At 40.9% G+C, this 19,939-nt stretch overlaps 1 protein-coding gene across 1 annotated transcript in view; it reads right to left on the bottom strand.

The window, feature by feature from the left end:
• Window positions 1-19,689, bottom strand: part of FRZB (frizzled related protein) — a 33,547-nt gene extending 13,858 nt beyond the window's left edge. The window contains exons 1-3 of the mRNA XM_027964769.3: window positions 19,619-19,689; window positions 18,188-18,959; window positions 10,647-10,694 (exon numbers count right to left, since the gene is read on the bottom strand). Of these exons, the coding sequence (XP_027820570.1) occupies window positions 10,647-10,694; window positions 18,188-18,665 (526 nt within the window). The 5' untranslated portion in view covers window positions 18,666-18,959; window positions 19,619-19,689. The remainder of the gene's footprint in view (window positions 1-10,646; window positions 10,695-18,187; window positions 18,960-19,618) is intronic.
• Between the last annotated feature and the right edge of the window lie 250 nt (window positions 19,690-19,939).

Here is a 19,939-nt window from a genome sequence, read left to right as displayed (position 1 = left end):
TCTGATAGCTTTTACTTTCTCATTAAAGGATGAAGTTATCAGCTGCAGGAAATGAGGGGCTAAAAGAAGCAGGGTATGGAAGAGAAAGGAGAGAAGTGAAAGTATAAAACAGTTATTGAGTGGAAGGCAAACTTTCTAGAGATACAAGGTAGTACTGCTAGGCAATGCTGACTATGTATTCGAATTTTATCTTGAATTCAAAGTAAAACCAGTCACCCCAGCTAAGTAATTTTCTCCAGCAACAAGAGCTGAGAATTTCTCAGGTGACTATGGCAGAAGAAAAGATTGGCAAATGAATTGAAGGTATTTTCAAGGAAATGAGTGTTACAATAGACCATGAAATCTCAGGTAGGCAAGGAGGTTAGGGCTGAGCAATAATAGTAAGTGGTACATGATGAGCAGGCAGGCCCAGGGGAGCAAAATTATAGCAATGATGAAACTAGAGCAAATCTGCTGGGATGAAAAGAGACGGTAGGCAACGAAGGGTACACTTGAAGTTAGGATTACAGAGCTGGCACTACTGCTCGACGGCAAGGTACAGAACGTGCCCCTGGAGCTAGATGGCTGGGGCCGAACAAACAGGTCAGTGAAGTAAAGAAGTCAGTGCACTAAATGGATGATCTTTATCATCAAAGTCGTCAAAACGGCAGCAGAGATGGGGGCCATTATGGAGCATGCGCAGAGAGAGCTTAACGGAGGATAGGCAATTTATCACTAGACCTTCCAGAGATCAGTTTCACTACCCTTCTAAAAACAAAGAGATGGCGAATCAGGCCTGGATTCCAGCCCTAGGACTACATTCTCTCCTCCCAAAATTATAAGTCAGGAAATGGACACTTTATTGAAAATCTAAAGGATATTATTATTCCTGGTGCATTTAAAAAAAAAAAAAACAGTCAAGAAAACAGAACCCTCGTGTCCTGATTTCAATGATGAAAAAACACTTTTATTTTTTAATATTTGTTTATTTATTTATTTGGCTGCACCAGGTCCTAGCTGTGGAACAAGGGGTCTCCAGTCTTTGTGGAAGCATACAGGATCTTTAGTTGTGGTATGTGAATTCTTAGTTGGTGCATGTGGGATTCAGTTCCCTGATCAGGGATCGAACCCAGGGTCCCCTGCACCGGGAGTGTGAAGTCTCAGCTACTGGACCACCAAGTAAGTCCAAAAAAATTTTTAAAAAAACAACAGTGCATCTCTTACAGAATCAGGAACCATGCTGATCTATACCATTAAGTAGGTCTATACCATTGAAGCAGAGTCCAGAAAATGCCATGATTAAAAGGATGGACTTTTATGATCAGACACAGCTGGATGTGAATGTAGCCTCCATGCCTTACTATTTATGTAACTTTTAATATCTAAAAAGTGGCATCTTTTTAGATACCAGATCAGCAGAATTACTGAGAGAATTAAATAATAAACATAAAATACCTTTCACAGTATCTAGCACACAATGGCCCATAAACGTCGGATTTAATTTTGCCTAAGATTCACTGGGAATCCCAATCCTTCATCTGTAAAGACCATTAATGAGTAAGAGAAGCAATATTTTCCCAAGGCTGCTTGCCATCTGCAAGAACTGTGGTACCTACCATAAGTAAGCAAATAATAGGATTTTTTCAATAGTGCCTGACTCTGCTATTTTGAGTCAAGTTCACAAAGCTAATTTCTGTCCTGATGCAGGAAGTCCATTTGAACTATCATGTCCATTTCCAAAATTTGAAGAATCAAAGTTAGCAAGCCAGAATGATCATATATGTGGCCATTATATTAATAATAAGCATTAGCACAAGAGAGTATGGCAAATTGATTAAGGACACATGAGTTTAAATCCCAGCTCTGTCCCTCTTTGCTTATGTTGCCTTGGGCAAGTTACAATACCCATTCCTAAACTAACACTGGCTACCCCATCAGGTTATTATAAGAATTTAAACAGTAATTCACATAAAGAATTTGGCATATTGCCTGATATTTAATCACTCATTAGATGCTAGCTAGTTATATATAAACAAGCAAAAAGATCAGAAAATACTTTATGCAAATTTAAGAGCAGTTTATGAAACAAAAAAGAAAATTTTCCAACAAAAAAATCATCTCTAAGTTTGAGGACAAAAATCTGCCAAGTTTTTCCTGGAGATAGAAAGTTAATTTAGATTATTATATTTAGTTTGGGGGGAATTACATAAAAGATAGAATTTAGAAGTCATATTGTTATTATGCTCACACAAAGGCAAACTATTCCACAATAAAATGATGCACGTAACTAAAAGGGTAAATCTCAAAAGCATTATACAAAAACAAGAGCAGCCAGTCACAAAAGAGTATGTGCTGTATGATTCCACCTGCATGAAGCTGAAGAACAAACAACATTAATCCATGGTAATAAAAATCAGACCTGTGCTCAACTCATGGTGGGGTGGGTGACTGAGTTGGCACAAGGGAATTCTCAAGGGAGATGGAAATGTTCTTTATCTTGATCCGGGTGATAGCAACACAGGTATATATATTTGTGAAAGTTCAATATGCCATACACTTAAGAACTGTGCATTTTACTGTAAGTAAATTAACATACGAATTCATAATTATATGAATTCCTTTCATTTTTCCATAAAGTGTGTCATGACTTAGCAGCTGTTCATTACGTGTTTAATATTTATTTCCTAAACATATACATTAGGCAAAGAGTATCATATTGGATTTTATTCTGGATTACTGCTGTATATGGAAAATGCAATTAAGTCAATTGCTGAACTCAGGTAATATAATAAAGCTTTCAAAAGCAAAACTAACATTCGCTCAATTTAGCTGAAAAAACAAACCTCAAATATTGCAATAAAGGTCTCAGTTCATAGTAATTTGCACTTTGTAAAAGGGAATTGCTTAAGATTGAGGGAACTAACATTATATTAAAAATAAAAGGAAATTTAGTTTTATTTCTTTAGGATTTCTATCTTTGGAAAATTTTAAATAAATTGCCTTTCAGAAGGTTTCTGGACCCAAGAGTCATTCGGGATACACAAAATGTAAAGAACCAATGCAGCATGCCTGTTTTCTCTTGTGAGCTCTGAAATGCTAGTTTTGTGCTGTACAGGTACTCTGAGGTAGTCAATTAAGAAGGCATTCCCTGGTGGTCCAGTGGCATCAAGTTTTCACTACTGAGGCCCAGGTTCAATCTCTGATCAGGGAACTAGACCCCTGCAAGTTATGCAGCATGGCCAAAAACAACAAAGGTCAATTAAGAGAAAAGCAAAGTAGGTCTTTCAGGACATCATGCATCTACGCGATGCCAACCACACAGAAAAGAGGCGGGAGAAAAAGCACAATCAGCTGTTCACTCCTTCACTCCCTCCCTGTTCCTGGCATCGAGTATACCAGTACAAGGGGTGGTCGTCACATTTGTGATGAATGGGTGGGGAGGATGGACTAAAGAGTTTATTGGTAGATGGACGATGAAGTTTAAGTGTTGAGGATCTGGGAAACCAATGGTGCCACATACTAAACAAAAGTTGCAAGGGGTAAATTTTTAATGAAAAGAAAATTATTGAATACATACCCTTTGAAGTACAAACAGATTGCCCAGGTAGACATATTTATTGGAGGTGAAACATGTAGCATCCAGCCTATGTAGCTGGATGACTTCCAACAGGAAGAACTCATTGTAAGGAGGAGCAGAGGCCAAGCCTAGAACCTTGGGGAATGCCCACAGCTAGGGGACAGGAAGAGAACTAGGACAATTTGGGAGAAGAATTCTTAGGAATGAGGATTCATCCAAAGTGTCCAATACTGAAAACAGTGAAAAAAGCATATATTTGTAAGTAAGTAAGCATTAGTTGCTCAGTCATGCTCGACTCTTTGCAACCCATGGGCTGCAGCCCACCAGGCTCCTCTCTCCATGAGATTTTCCAGGCAAGGATACTGGAGTGGATTGCCATTTCCTTCTCCAGGGGATCTTCCCAACCCAGGGATTGAACCCGGGTCTCATGTACTGCAGGCAGATTCTTTACCGACTGAGCTACAGGTAAGCTACTATGTAATTACAAAATATTATTTTTATCTATCCCAATTTTATGTTCAAATAAAGGTCGAAGTTACCACAAATTAATTCAGAGTTTATAGTGAACAAACATTGCACCAAAGGAAAAAAAAAATTGGAATCCTTCCGCAGATTAGTAGGAAATAAATTGAAAAATATCCTGATGCTGGGAAAGACTGAGGGTAGGAGGAGAAGCAGGCAACAAAGGATGAGATGGTTGGATGGCATCACTGACTCAATAAACATGGGTTTGAGCAAACTCAGGGAGATAGTGAAGGACAGGGAAGTCTGGTGTGCTGCAGTCCATGGGGTCACAATGAGTCAGACACTTAGCAACTGAACAACAACAAATTTGGAGAAGGAAAGAGAGAGAATGGGTCCATACTACCCAAGCTAGGCATTGGTTGTCTCAGTAAGAGGAGGTTGGCTGTTGCAGGGCAGAGGGTTGGGGGTAGGGGCGGGGTGATGGCCAGCACAGCCCTAGCAGGTCCAGGCAGTCAGGTATCACTAGTTACTCAGCTCCTCAGAGGGGTTTCTCTGAAGCACCTCTGAAAAACTACCAGAAAGGCGTTAGCTAAAACTACAAGAATATCCAACTTGTGTGTGTGTGTGTGTGTGTGTGTTAGTCGCTCAGTTGTGTCCAACTCTTCGCGACCCCACGCACTGTACCCCACCAGGATCCTCTGTCCATGGAATTCTCTAGGCCAGAATACTGGAGTGAGTTTTCATTCCCTTCTCCAGAGGATCTTCCCAACCCAGGGATCGAATCTAGGTCTCCTGCATTGGAGGCAGATTCTATACTGTCTGAGCCACTAGGAAAGCCCAGCAGATATTACTCGTGTTTCCCTAATTTGAAAATATACCAGAAATAAATATCAGAACTCAGCAATCAATATTATCTGATTTTATATTTAAACACAGATCCAGAATAACAGGTTAAGTAATTTGGTCATGCTCATACACTTAATTGGTGTCAGAATTTACTAATTATTATCACCTCACTGGGAAAATGTATTTTTCAAATACAGAAGTCCATAAATTGGTCACCATCACCAAGTAGAAAACTGGGGCAAGAGAGGGGATTCTTTTTCAGAATTGTTTTAATAAACAATTTCTCCATATTCCATGTTATGAAAACTCGAGAGAATCCACCCGTTATTATGATAGTGAATTTATAACAGCAAAATACACTCATAAACTGGAAGCTGCTCAGACAGTCATTAACTCCAAAAAAGAGAAGACTGCTAGGCTTTGAGGCAAAGGATAAATTAACTGGAGTGAAAGAATTTCTTTTCCAAATTCCAGACATAAACAGCTTGACACTTTTGAAAGAGGGGTTATGAGGGTGACAATGTTTTTGTGCCTTCCTCATTTCTTCTATCGTAATCAACTTCAGCTGTTATATTACTCCAAAGTATGACATGTTGAGTGTGAACAAATTTTATTTTCTTCTTGGAACATGTGACTATGTCAATGTGTTTCTCCACAAGCAAGTGAGCTTGGTTTTGCCTGTCTCTTTGTCTTTATCACTCCCATTATACCAGGGAACAGGAAAACATTCCTCTTTTATAAAGAGGAACAGTAAATACTGAACACAGGAACCACATATTCACTCTAGCTTTTACACATTGAACTGTGTTTGTATTTAATTTATAGTGTCATTAATGTCTTCTCTCTTTCACACACTGAAGTGCTGTATTATTCTAACCATAAGTTCTAGACAAATTGATAGAACATGCATGTACTTGGCCTGAAATTTTGACTCACTAAGTGTACTATATACAATACAAATGAGCTTTTCAGTTTGTTTTGAGCAACCATAACAGGAGTAATCCTTAAAATAGCACCACTATTGGACACCAGTGATTTCCAGCTGATTTTACGACACTATAAACACTCTCAGTTGCATTCAAAAGCAACATAATTCTAAATAAATCATTTTAATTCACTTTTGTTTTTAAAAGCTGTTTGAGGTACCTTTGATGCACATTGCCTTATGTCAAATACTTGTCACTCTGATAAGATTCAGTGAAAATCAACAGTGAAACTATTCCAGTCTAATGACAATTGATGCTTCAAACTCATTTACAACTTAAGAAAGATTCCACTTCCATATATGACAACTTACAGACCAAATCAGTACAAATTACTATTTCAAGAAAGTAAAAAAGAACTAGTTGTAGTTACAAGGCTGTTGCAGAAACAAATGCAACATTAGTCATACTTTTTTTTAAAAAAAAGGAGAAGAAAAAAATGATGCAAATTTCCAGGAGCCTGAGAATGAATAAATGAAGAGTAGTATATTCGTATGGTAGAATATTATACAGTAATTAAAATTTAAAACTTCTGCTATAGACAGCATAATGAACGGAGGAAGGCACACACATAGACACACTGTCTGTATATATAATAATGCCTCTCATAAAAGTTGAAATCAGACAAAATTATTCTATGCTGCTAGCACTTCTGCCAGAGGTTACCTCTGGGAAGAAAGGTGGACTCAGTGACCTGGAGGTGGCACAAGGAAGTGCTTCTGGAGTGCTGGTGATGGTACCCAGCTTGATCTGCGCAGTGGTCACATAAGAGTGTTTACTTTGTGAAAACGCACTGGGCTGCATGCTTAGGATGTGTTCCTCTCTGCGCATGCGCTATGCTTCATTTAAGGGTGTATTTTATGGAAAGATGGAGTAAGTAGACTCCATCTTATCTCTCCCACTGAACGCAGTTATAAAACAGAATCTGAGAAGGACTCCTCAAGGACTCTGAAAAGTAAACAGTAACAGAAAGTTTGAGAAAGAAGCCCAGCCCCATCAAACTGATGGGGCCTTTGTCATTCTTTCCACTTCTAGTACCTTCCCGCCTGGTTTCAACACAGCCTGGAAGTAGATATCATGCAGACAGTCCTCTAGAAAAAGCCCTCCGGTTCTAACTCGGGAAGTGGGAAGGGGTCTCCTAACACTCCAGTCCTTCCATCCCATCTGTGAAGCAATCCTGGGACAACAGTGGCAGCAGCAGCTACTGCAAGGGAGGTCCTCAGACGCCTAGAACGCTGATGGAGGAGAGCCTTCCTTTCTGAGACTGGGGTGAGCCCCACCGCTCTGTCCCCACCACTGGGCCCCTGATACACAAGAAGTCACAGGAAGTGCCTCACAGAGTGGGATACATAAAGCCCCAGCTTTCTGGCCAAAGAACCAAAAGGGGGAGCCCCCCAAAACTGAAGAGTACTGAGACAGTTATGGAGAGGGAGGGGCTTGGGAAATGATCCCATGGAAATATTTATGAACTGCTGGGCTCACTCCTGGGTATGGTGACTCTGACACTAAAAAGTATAAGATAGACTTTGAAAACTGAACTATGGTACAAATCACTGCCCTGATCTCACACTGGTCACTGAATAGTATACACATGGGATAGACCTGAAAGGCACTACAAATGCCTTTGGAAACCAACCCTCAGAAGACTAGTCAGAATTTGCAGCCTAAGTCAAGTTAGGTTGACTGCTACCAGAACAAAAAAATAGCATCATTTTTCATATGATCTTAAAGACCCAAAGTCTTAGGACATAATATTCGAAATGTCCAGGATATACGAAAAAACTATTCTGCATATGAAGAACCAGGAAAATCTCAGTTTGTATGGGGAAAAAAAAAATCAGATGACACAAATGTTGAAATTATCCAACAATGACTTTAGGCAGTTTTCTAAAAATTCTCCAAAAAGTAAATGGTGAACACCCTTGAAATGAAGCAGATGATAGAAAGACTCCAAGAAACTCAAAATATCATAAAGAATCAAGAGAAAAATCTTAATTTAAAAAATTATAATAACTGAAGATTTAAAATACACTGGATGAGTTCAGCAGCAAAATGGAGATAACAAGGAAGAAGTCAATAAACCTGAAGGAATACAAGTAGAAATTATCCAGCCTAAAGAATAGAGGAAGACTGGAGGAAAATGAACAGAACCTCTGGGACCTATGGGAAATACCAAAAGATCTAAACTTCATATAACCATATACTCACAAGTAAAGAGAATGTGTTATAAAAGTAAATATTTGAAAAAATAACTGCTGAAAGTTTCCCAAATTTGAGAAAAGGTATAAACTTACAGATCCAAGAAGTTAGGTTAACCCTGAACAGTATAAACCCAAAGAAATCAACATCTAAATATACTGTAATCAAACTGCTAAAAACTAAAGACAAAGAAAAAATTATTGAAAGCAGCCAGAGAAATCTGATGCATTACTCACAGGAGAACAGTGACAACCAATTTCCCATGAGAAACACTGAGGACAGAAATAAAGGAAATAGCATAAATGAATTCTATATCCAGTGAAAATATCCTGCAGGGATGAAGATGAGTAAAGACATTTTTATATGGAAGAAAACTGATAGAATTGGCTGCCAGCAGAACTGCTCTAAGTATAAAGGAAGTTCTTCGGACACAAGGAAAATGATACCAGAAGAAAGCCTAGAACATCAGGAAAGAAGGTGGAACAATAGAAATTATTAACATCTGTATAAATACAGTAGGCCATTTTTCTCCTCTTGAGCTATCTAGACATATTTAATGTTTGAAATAGACATTAATGGTTGAAAGAGAAAATACAGCATTGTCTTATGGAAAGATATGTATCACACAGACACATACATGGATGTGTTTGTGTGTGTGTATACACTCACGTTCACAAGGGTGAGAGAGAAAGACGGAGAGATACATTCCAATAACCCAAGAGAAAGCTAGGAAATAGGGCACAGGGATGAAAAAGAGAGGGAGCAAACATAAAACAAATAAAATAAAGGTGTTAAATGCAAACATATTAATAATTACAACAGACGTAAATAATCTAAGCATACTAATCAAAAGACAAAGACTGACAGAGTGGATAGAAAACCAACACCAACCTAACAACCAATTGCATTATGTCTAGAGGAAATTCATTTAAAACATAATGATACAGATATGTTTGAAGAAAAGAATAGAAAAAGATATACCCTGCAAACATTGACCAAAAGAAAACTGGAGTAGCTATATTAACACAAAACAAAACAGACTTAGAAAAGAGAAAAAGCACCAGAGATAAAGAGGAACATTACATCATCATTGGGTCAATTTGACCAATAAAACATAAAAATATTAAACGCATACACACAAAATAGTATCCCGTTTGACTTCATGGAACGAAACTGACAGACTGAAAAGAGAAATAGAAAAATTTACAATATTTGGAAATGTAAACACTTTTCTCAGTGATCAGTAGACGTAGTAGACAAAAGGCTAACAAGAATCAACTAATCTACTTGACATTTAAAGAACATTCCATCCAACAATACCACAATACATATTTCCCAAGGACACATGAAACATTCACTGAGATAGATCATATCCTGGGTCTTATGATAAATCTTAACAAATTAAAAAACTAAATTCATACAAATTATATTCTTGGACTATAATGGAATTTAGAATAAAAATTAATAACATAAGAACAGAAAAACCTCCAAACAGCACCAGATTTAACAATGCAATCCTAAAGAATGCATGAGTCACAGAGGTAGTCTAAATGGAAATTATAAAACATTTTGAACTGAAGAAAAACCAAAATAAAAGCTTTCAAGATGTGTGAAATGCAACTGGAGTCATTCTTAGATGCAGAGCAACTGGAACTCTTAACTGTTGCTAGTGCAACAGTGAACAGTCATTTTGGAAACAGTTTGGCAGTTTTTTTATAAAGCTCAACATACCCTTACCATTTAACCCAATAATCCTATTCATAGATATTTACCCTAAAGAAATGAAAACTTGTATTTACACAAAAACCTATACATAAATGTTTATAATAGCTCTACCTATGATTGCCAAAAGCTAGAAACAACCCAAATATCCTTTAAGACATAAATGGACAAGCAAATGGTAATACATCCAAGTAATAAAACACTTAGCAACAAAATGGAATGGACTACTGATACATGCAGAAACTTAGATAAATCTCAAAGATATTTTGCTGTGTGAAAGAGGCCAATGTCCAAAAGTTACATACGCTATCATTCCATGCACACTACAATCTCAAAAAAACAAAAGCAGAGCAATGAAAAACAGATTAGTGATCGCCAGAGGTTAAGGGTGGGAGAGGCTTGTAATCATGAAGGAATAGGATGAGCTGAATTGAGTTTTTTGTTTGTTTTGAAGTTATGGAACTGTTCTGTATCCTGACTGTGTTGGTGCTTACATAAATTTAAATATGTGTTAAAATTCAAAGAACTACATACTGAAATAAAAGATCAAATTTTATCATTAATTTAAAAAATAAAATTAATACAAACAAAGGAACATTTTTATAAGTTCACATTTAATATGTAAGGCACTATGCAGTCCATGGAATTCCCCAGGCCAGAATACTACAGTGGGTATCCTTTCCGTTCTCCAGCAGATCTTCCCAATCCAGGGATAGAACAAGGGTCTCCTGCATCGCAGGCGGATTCTTTACCAACTGAGCTAACAGGGAAGCCCATGCAGGGCACAAACGTCCCAAAGTAGGATTTCAATATCTAGGTAACATCAAGGCTAGTCTGACCACAAGTGAAAACCAGAAAGATAGTGGTATACTCACCACTGCTTACTCCTCTACAGTTTCCATTGCTAGAATCCATCGGAAAATCTGAAAGGAGATGATAGAGTACAGTAAGAGTCATACTATTCATTATTATTTCAAGAATTCTCATACTAAAATCTAATTCAGTCACAAGTTGATCTGGATAACAACCCAGGTGTCTCAAGGAAATGCATTCTTATTAGCGTCATGAGGTTGACACTATCTTCTGTAGGTCAAATAAGGACAAGATGCATTCTTTCATGTGACTGAAAGCTGATATACTCTTGAATCCTCATCAACTGTGGATACATTTTTGGATTTAAGAAACAAAGTTTTTGAGTTTCATGAAAATTTCCAACACTTAAGCATATACTAGGTACTCACCCAACACTTTTCATGACGGCTACAGTAACTAAATACACCCTTTCAATAACAGATGTATCACACTTTACTGGCATACATTTTAATTCTTAGTCCTTAAGGAAAATGTGCAGAAAGTGTTCCTGTGCTCCTGGTTAAGTGCACACTAAACGGGTGTTTAGCAGAAAGGAAGTCTACCATTAAGGGACTACTCAAGCCAGTGCAATTAATAGACATAATAATAATTGGAAATTTGCCATTGACTCTTTTTAAGATCCCCAAATCCCAGAAAATGGTAACATGATTAATGGTAATGAAAATGGTGATTATGTTAAGTTCTTCTTTGTTCTAGTGAAGAAAGCAGCCTCTGATGAATAATACTGACTCCCTCACAAAGCATTATGCGGTACATAATTATATGTTCCTATTGACACTTAACTCAGTACACTTACACCAGCATTTTCCATTTGCATTAATACCTTGTGTTAAATGAGTTTAATGCCTCTGTTTATCCTAGTAGAAAATAATATTCTTCCTCTGTCCTTTTCCTTCATAGGTCATATCATGAATAAATGAAACCAGAAGGTATAACACCATTTTAGAACAATAACACTCAAAACTACAATTAATGGATTACTTTCCCAGGCTTAGTAATCATCAGCTGGTATTTTAAAATCTATATCCTAGGGAGTTCCCTGGTGACCTAGTGGTTAGGATTCCGGGCTTTCATTCCTGTAGTCAGAGTTCAACCCCTGGTGGGAGAACTGATATCCTGTAAGCTGTGCAGTGTGGCCAAAAATGAAAAAGAAAAAAATAAGAAAAGGACATCCCTGGTGGTCCAGTGGTTGAGAGTCCGCCTGCCAATGCAGAGGACAAGGGTTCAATCCCTGGTCCGGAAAGATTCCACACACTGTGGGGCAACTAAGCCTGTGCCCCACAACTACTGGAGTGGACATGCTCAAGAGTCCACGCGCTGCACCTACTGAGCTGGTGCACCCAGAGCCCACGCTCCAAAATAAAAGAGACCACTGCAGTGAGAGGCCCAGGCACTGCGACTACAGAGCAGCCTCCCTAGACACAACTAAAGAAAGCCCACATGCAGCAGCAGAGACCTAGTACAGCCAAAAATTAACAATAAACAAAAAATTAGGAAAAGCTCTATCCTAGGAAAATATGCACATGATTTATCCAAAGATGATCTCTCTGTAAATTAAAAAAGGATACTGACCCACATGTAAAGTAATTGTTTAATGTCAACAGGTTCAAATAAAACTGAAAAAATTCTTCTCTTGGAAAATGAAAACCCCTTTAAAGCAGCTGATCCCAGGAGTTTGGTTTTCTTCTTTTATTCTTACTCATAGGAAAATGTTTCTACACTTTTTTAAAGTGCTTAGACATCAGCTGTTAGAATTATAGAAGAGAAAGCCAAAGTTTTCTGATTATAAATAATCCAAAAACATCCTGTTTTCAGAAAGTTGAACTTAGGAATTCTAACAAACTATCCTAAATTAAAATAGCAGGTATTACTAGCAGGTTTTAATGCCCCATGGATTTCAAGTAGGTATCATAGAGGTTTCCAGAAGAAGAGTTCTAAGAAGGAGCTGGGAAAAGAAGAGAGGGTTTTCCAAATAGAAAATAGCACGTGCCAGAGTCTGGGGTGAGAAACGAAAGCACTCATGGAGTGGAGGGACCTACAAGTCTTCCAGTGGGGCTAACAGAGCAGAGTAAGTAGACAGAAAGGAAACTAAGGGGTAAGAAGGCATGAGATCATGAAGGCTAGCGGCAGATACCAGAAAATTTTAAACAACAGATTTGTATTTCAGAATAATCACCCTATTGGAACATGGAGCAAGCCAATTATCATTCTAGCTCCACAATCTATGGAAGAAATGGTGATATCCAAAGAAAGAAAGTAGCATTAGAGAAAAAGGGGAGGGAACTGTATTCAGAGTTGACCTAAAGCACCTGATACCAACTGAATGTGGGGGATAAAGAAAAGGTGGAAGCAAGGCTGCCTTCAGACCTGGAATATGGGTGGGTGTGCCCCTTAACAATATAGAAAATACTGGAAGAGAACTGACCTATGAAGGTCAGGAAATGAGGAGTTCACTCTGGGGCCTGCAGAGACCGAGGAGCTCAGGGATAGACAGGAGAGTACAGAATGTATGTTCTCTCCTGTCTCAGAAGTACAGAGAAGTACTTATCTCTCATCCCTTGGAATTCATTGTCCAGAGTTGCCTTCTATTCTCTAAAGCCACATATAAATCAAAATACAATGAAAACAAAAGGGTTACTGTAACTGAAACCTGATGGTCAAAGTGAAAGTTGCTCAGTTGTGTCTGCCTCTTTGCAACCCCATGGACTATCCAGTCCATGGAATTCTCCAGGCCAAAATACTGGAGTGGGTAGCCTTTCCCTTTTCTAGGGGATCTTCCCAACCCAGGGATTGAACCCAGGTCTCTGTATTGCAGGCGGATTCTTCACCAGCTGAGCTACAGGGAAGCCCAAGAACACTAGAGTGGGTAGCCCATCCCTTCTCCAGTGGATCTTCCCGACCCGTGAATTGAACCAGGGTCTCCTGCTTCACAGGCAGATTCTTTACCAACTGAGCTATGAGGGAAGCCCTCGGATGGTCAAAAGACACCGATTCTCTGTACAGTTAACATCACCTGTTTCTTCATAAGAGAGGAAGTATAACTTCGAACAGGTCCTGGTTTGAATCTTCTATTAATAGTTTTACGGACTTGGTTCACTTAGCTTCTCTATATCCCTCGGCTTCCCTTTCTGCAGAGAGGAGTAATAGTACCTACCAAGTAGTTATTATGAGAATTAAAGAAATTAACATGCATCACATACTAAGCAGCACATGCCACCTACTAAGTGTTGTTGGTTCTTCTTCTCTGGCCAGTAATGATTCCTGGTCTGAGAACGATGTCATCCCAGTCACACTGCTATCGTTTTCCCCTTTATCATTCACTTCATATAGCTATTTCTTTTGCTCTTCACAGTCTCTATGTTAATGCCACACAACTTGCTCAAGGTATAACTGTTTTGTTTTGTTTTGTTTTGTTTTTGCTGAACCGTGCAGCATATGGGATCTTCGTTCTCTAACCAGGGATCGAACCCACACCCTCTGCAGTGGAAGCACTTAGTCTTTAACCACTGGACGACCAGGGGAAGTCCCTCAAAGTATAACATTAATGGCAAATCTTGGATTCCAACTAAGGGCCAAAACTCTAAAACTGGTTTTCTTTAAACTAAAGACATATGGCCAGTTTTTAATCATTCAAAACTCTCTGTCTATATGGTGGTAATTGGTCTCCTCTTTCCATACACCTAGTAGAAAGGACAAATAAAACTTAGCCAATTTTGCTATGTGTAGCAAGCCACTATTTAGAGTTTTGTGGAAACAAGATAGAAAAGAATTATTAATATACAATTTGGAGACTACCTAAGATCCCATTACCACTGATAACTGTGTTAGCTATACACATAATTTAATATCATTGTATTTTAGGGTACTCCTTCCTACCCGCATCCAGAGTACCTTTCAAAACTTCACACAATGAAGTCTTACCCTAAAATTTCCATTTCCCCTTTCCATTCCATTTTCCTCCTCATATCACACTAAATAATTCTCCCTTCTTGCTATTTGGCCCCTCAAATATTTGTAGACCAGGGCTAAAGAAAAGGCTGCCTGTTCCCCAGAAAGTGGAGAAATGATTAAACAGCAGTGCATGCATGTGAAAGTTGGCGCAGCTCTGCCAGGCGAGACAGGGCAGGGAGAAATGTGCTGCGCAAGAGCTGGGTGACAACAAAAAGCAGCAGTTATAAAGCCCTGGGCATGGCAACCCAGGGGGCAGCATAATTGCTGTGAAATATCATACCATACATTTTCTTAAACACTCAATGTCTACATGTCTGAGATAAACTGTTTGTAATTAACAGACATCCGTCAAGCTCATTCTTTATTCCTATTGCTCCCAAAGGGATTTGTTCTTGAGCCCGAGGTCCAGGTCAATTTGTGTAAAATGAAATACTAAGTTTATATTCAGAAGAAATAAGATTGGCCTACGCAGGGCGTTCTCAGTGTGAAGCGTGTTTCCCAGAGTTGAACTGACAAAAGCTCTAAGCTCTATCTGCCTTTACCAACAGACTAGGTTTGTCCAAATAAACAAAAAAATAAATTTTAATACCAATGTAATAATGGTAAAATAGCAATAGCAACAGCAGCAATTTGTTGAGGACTAACTATGCATGAGATACTACAGATGCTGTTTAACTCCATCTTCACCATCTCCGTGGGATGTAGGCAGTATGTTCCCATGTCACAGATTAGAAAACTCTGCATTGGAGAGGCTATACAACTGCCCTATAGTAATAGCTGATATGAGGCTGAGTCAAGATTCAACATCTGATCTTTCCCACTCCACGCTCATACCCTTTATTCATCACACAATATTAAATATTTGACTATTAACTGGCTGAATGACTAAATTGAACTGAATTCACAGATAAAGCAGGTGTACATGCAGTCACAGGTCTACAATAAATACAAAATGTAGAAAAAGAATAAATTTAATGTGAATTTATTAGTAATCATCAAGAGGATATGATATTTTCTGTATAAAAACATGCTTGCCCTTAATACTTCAAAACAAAAAGTAGACTGAAGCAAAATCCCATTCAATAAAATTCTGCTTTGTAAAATGTCCTTAAACTTGTTGGTGGAGTCATAATATCCTACAAGGGAACAAATTTGTGTAAATGGTAGGATTTGAAAATCCTCTTGACATTGAAGGTACGTAAACGGTGGTTCTATTTTATTCAGGGAGACCTCATTTTTATATTCTGCTAGATTCTAGGCATAAGACATAGGAACTCTGTTTATACTTAGAGGAAGGGGGAAAAAAAAACCCTGCTTCATGAACTATCATATCCCACTGAAGCAAGGCGCATATTGCATCGTAAATTAAACTGGCCACATGTGGTAGTTCTTAAGTAATTCCAGGTGCCTGATAGTTTGACCCAGCATAGGGAATGTAATTTTCAGCAAGCTGCAGCCTTGGAAGCCAGGGGACCCTTCAGGCTAGAATCCACCACTCCATTCCCTCCCCCCTCCCCTTCAGCTCCCTCCTGCCACCACAGTCTCTGATTCACACTGGGGGACACGGTAAGGGGAAGGGAGAACGTCACTAACAAACGGTTCCAACTGCCACCTACCCCTACTTCTTTTTCTAGCAGGGGCAACTGTCAGCAAAGCACATTATAGCCTTTTAAAGCAGTTTAGTAATCCGGGCCCATGGACTGACAAATTGTTTCCATGCATGTCTTATTTGAGTGCTTCAGTGAGGCAATTGTTCTACATTTGGTCCACGATGATGGGTAACTCAGGGACACTTGAGGAAACTGCTTCCTATCCATACTGACCATGGCCTTTGAGAATCACTAACTTTGCCAAACCTCTCTCAGTTGAGGTCCATCTCTAGGAGAGGTTTCAGAGCAGAAGGAGGAATGCATTTCAGCGTGAACTGTGGCCACCGCATTCCTAGCCCTTGGCCTGAGAGGAGTGTCTGCATTTAACTGATCTAAGTGCCTGACAGACCAGCGCAGCTCTCTCCCAGCATCTGTACAGCCTGTAACATTAATGAGTATAAAAGCTCAAGTGCTCTTTTAGCCCAAAGATAAATAAGAAATACATTTCTTTGTGATTTGTTTAATCAGTTGTTGGTTGATTATTAAAATCAAGACAATAGGTGTAGTCAAAGGTGATAAAGTGAGGTGACCATCAAAAAAGTCTGGAAATCTTTCTGTTCAGCTTGGTTTTGCAGCTATTTGTACAAGTACTTCCCCCCGCCCCCCGTAGTCCTCTATGTTAAGTGGGTCACTGTGCACAGAAAACATTTTTTCCAAATCAATTCCTTGACCAAGAACTGTTCACCTAAGAATGGACTGACGGCATGAGCTTAGGCTGAGCAAGTTGGGAGGCAAAAGAAGAAAAAGTTGATGCCCAAGAAATGAACAGAGAAGGAGGTATAAAGTCATCACACCTAAGGGCAGAGATGATCTGGGGAGGGTGTGAAAGAGGACCAGACATAAAAGACTGGGTTTATTTAAAGTATACGAAGGGTGAAATTTCCGGGTTTTGGGTAATTGGTAGGAACGACATTGAGTTAGAATTAAATGGACCATAATGAACTAGGTTTAGTTGGACTCTTACGAGTTATGACTATCCTAATTAGACCAAACACTAGTGAGAAAGCAACTCGTGACTGATTCCACTGAACACAGAACTGTAATAAAGTTTTACAGTAGGGGAAGATCGAAATGAATCTGTGGTTGATGCACACAGAGAAAGGTACTGAAGACAAATTGTTTGCAGGGCATAAGAGTGGGATAAGGGGTGAGATTAAAAATAACATTACATGAGTGTATGATGATAACATGCCTTAAATATAACTCCTTTCATCCATATGTCATTTACAAAATGACTTGAAGGCATGTGGGACTGTGAAAAGAGCCCAGCAATTTCACTTCACCAGCTCTGTGGCTGGAGCAAGTCTCAGAAACTAATTAGCAGTGCATACCAATGTTTCACAGCTATTTCAGTCTGGAATGGAAGAACAATTTATCTCATTGAAAGGAGGGGGAAATTTAAGGTGAAGGTAATTGCTCAAATTGGATGTTGAGCAAACACATACCACTAAGATCTGTAAGGTTACTGAAATTATCTTGGCATTTTTAATGATAAGAAGAAAACAGTGCTTCAGTTTTCCGTTTTCACCATACAGTCCTTACAAGTAGCTAACCACGAGGGATACAGAAAACTGACGGCTGAGAACGCAAAAAAGTTCAGTGATTATAAACAAATAAAGGGAAGAAAAGAGAACCCTATATGTGGCTACTAGGACATGTAAAGAGTGGAAGTGAAGGGGCAGTGTTGAGCAGAAGTGCGATGGGAGTGGAATGAACTTGAGTGTTTTAGAAAGACAGATCGCCTGCAAGAATAGACTGCATCGGTTTAGAAGGGAGGTGAAAAGAGAGAAAAAAGGCACGGTGTTCGATAGAGGCGTAAGACAGAGATTAAGCGAAGTGATCCGAATCCACAGAACCAGAGTAAATGGGAGTAACAAGGACTCCAAGAAGCGAGCGGTTGGAAGGCAGGGAAGTGGGGGCAGTCTGGGCAGTGTCGCACTCACCGGCTCCGTCGGCAGTGACGATGGCCTCCGGAGAGATGCACACGCCGCGGTCATAAACTGGCAGCTCCTCGCAGGCCAGGCTTTCCGGCCACGAGTGGCGGTACTTGATGAGGATGGGCTCACAGCCCTGCCGGGCCCGCTCGCACACAGACTTGCAGGGCTTGATGGGCTCGTGCTGGAAGTCAATGGTGCAGATGGGCGCGTACATAGCACAGAGGAAGAAGAGCAGATCCGGGCTGCAGTGGGTGCCCAGCAGACCTTCGAACTGCTCGATGGCCAGGATGGCGTTGGCCTGGGTGCTGTGGTGCAGGTGGTTGGGCATCTTAGTCATGTTCCAGGGCAGGGACTTGCACAGGGGGATGCGGACGGGCTCACAGGCGGCCGCCCGTGCTCCGGGCACGCGGAGCAGGCAGAGCGCAGCCAGGGCGAGCAGCGCGGCCGGCAGCAGCAGCATCCCTCCCCGGCTCCCGCAGACCATGATCTCGGCAGGACGGGGCAGGGTGCAGCAGTGCGGAGAACCCCGAGGCCCGCTCCTCCGTCTCCTCCTCCCCCCCTGGAAGAGGACACAATGATATGGGAGCTTCTCCTCCCCCGGCAATCTTACAGCTTCCTTGGCTCAAATTCCCTCAATGGGGTCCCAAAAGCTGCGCCGAGCGCCAGCCGCCGCCGCCCCTGCCGCTCCTGCCTCTCCGGCGGCTCTTTCCCGAGGTCTAAGCCTTCTGGGGCCGCGGCATCTATTTAATTCCTCGCTCGCTTTGGCAGAAGCGTCCGACTTCGCAGATGAGGCGAAAACAAGAGGAACCGAGGGAGAAAAAAAAAAAAAAAAGAATTCAGCCGAGGTAGTTGGAGCTCTGGGGTGTCACGTCCCCTGGATTACAGAAAAGTGCTAAAAGCAGCATGAAAGTCTCCCAAGTGAGGAGGAGGACGGGGGGTGAAGGAGCGGGGAACGAGAGGGCAAAGACTCCTAAGGGAGGACTAGGGTGCAGTAAGAGTTTGCAAGTCTGGTCGGCTGAGCAAAAAGACCCAGCTGCGGGTCTTTGGTGTGAGCCTCGGCTGCTGCAGCGACCGCCGCTGACAGGAGGGGACCCGTCCGAGGAGCCGCGACGGGAGGTCTGCGCCTCGGATCCGCTGCTCTCCGCTTTCCTACCTCCAGGAGCGAGAGGCAGCCCCGCCCCCGTGCGGTCCCAGACCTCCAAGCGCCCGCTCCCCTTCCCGGGAAGGGGTCTGTGGTTTGGAGGCGGAGGAAGAAGCAGCCTGCAAAAGCAGACAGGATGCGATAACCCGAGACAGAGTGGACTTAAGACGACCCACACCCGGGAGCACCGCACCCCCCTATCCCCGGCTCCAAAGGAGAGCCCCCAGCCTCTCACTGAAGAGCCCACCCCAAATCTCCACGAAGGAGTGCCCCCAGTTCCCTACTTGGGAACCCACCCGAGCCCCCTGCTCCCAGGAGGTATTTCCTTTAAGCAACCTCTAGCCTCGCCTCTGTGATTACCGGTTCTGCAGGAAGAACTGAGGGGGAAGATTTAAGCAACGTCACTTGAAAAATGTCCAAGTCGCAGAAAACAGGGACTCCTGCAGCGATGAGGGAGCCTTATCAATCCAGAACTCCTGACTGCGGAGGTCTGCATTTTTAATAACTAGGTGGTGGCGGGGTGTGGGGGACCGGGTTAGGGGGTGTGGGGGTGTGGGCGGAAATCGCCTTTCATAAAAAGAAAAGAAACGCTGTACATAATTACAAATAGGCCACGA

This window comes from Ovis aries, chromosome 2 (genome assembly GCF_016772045.2).
Source record: "Ovis aries strain OAR_USU_Benz2616 breed Rambouillet chromosome 2, ARS-UI_Ramb_v3.0, whole genome shotgun sequence".
NCBI lineage: Eukaryota > Metazoa > Chordata > Mammalia > Artiodactyla > Bovidae > Ovis > Ovis aries.
This window is presented reverse-complemented; position numbering and strand designations above follow the sequence as displayed.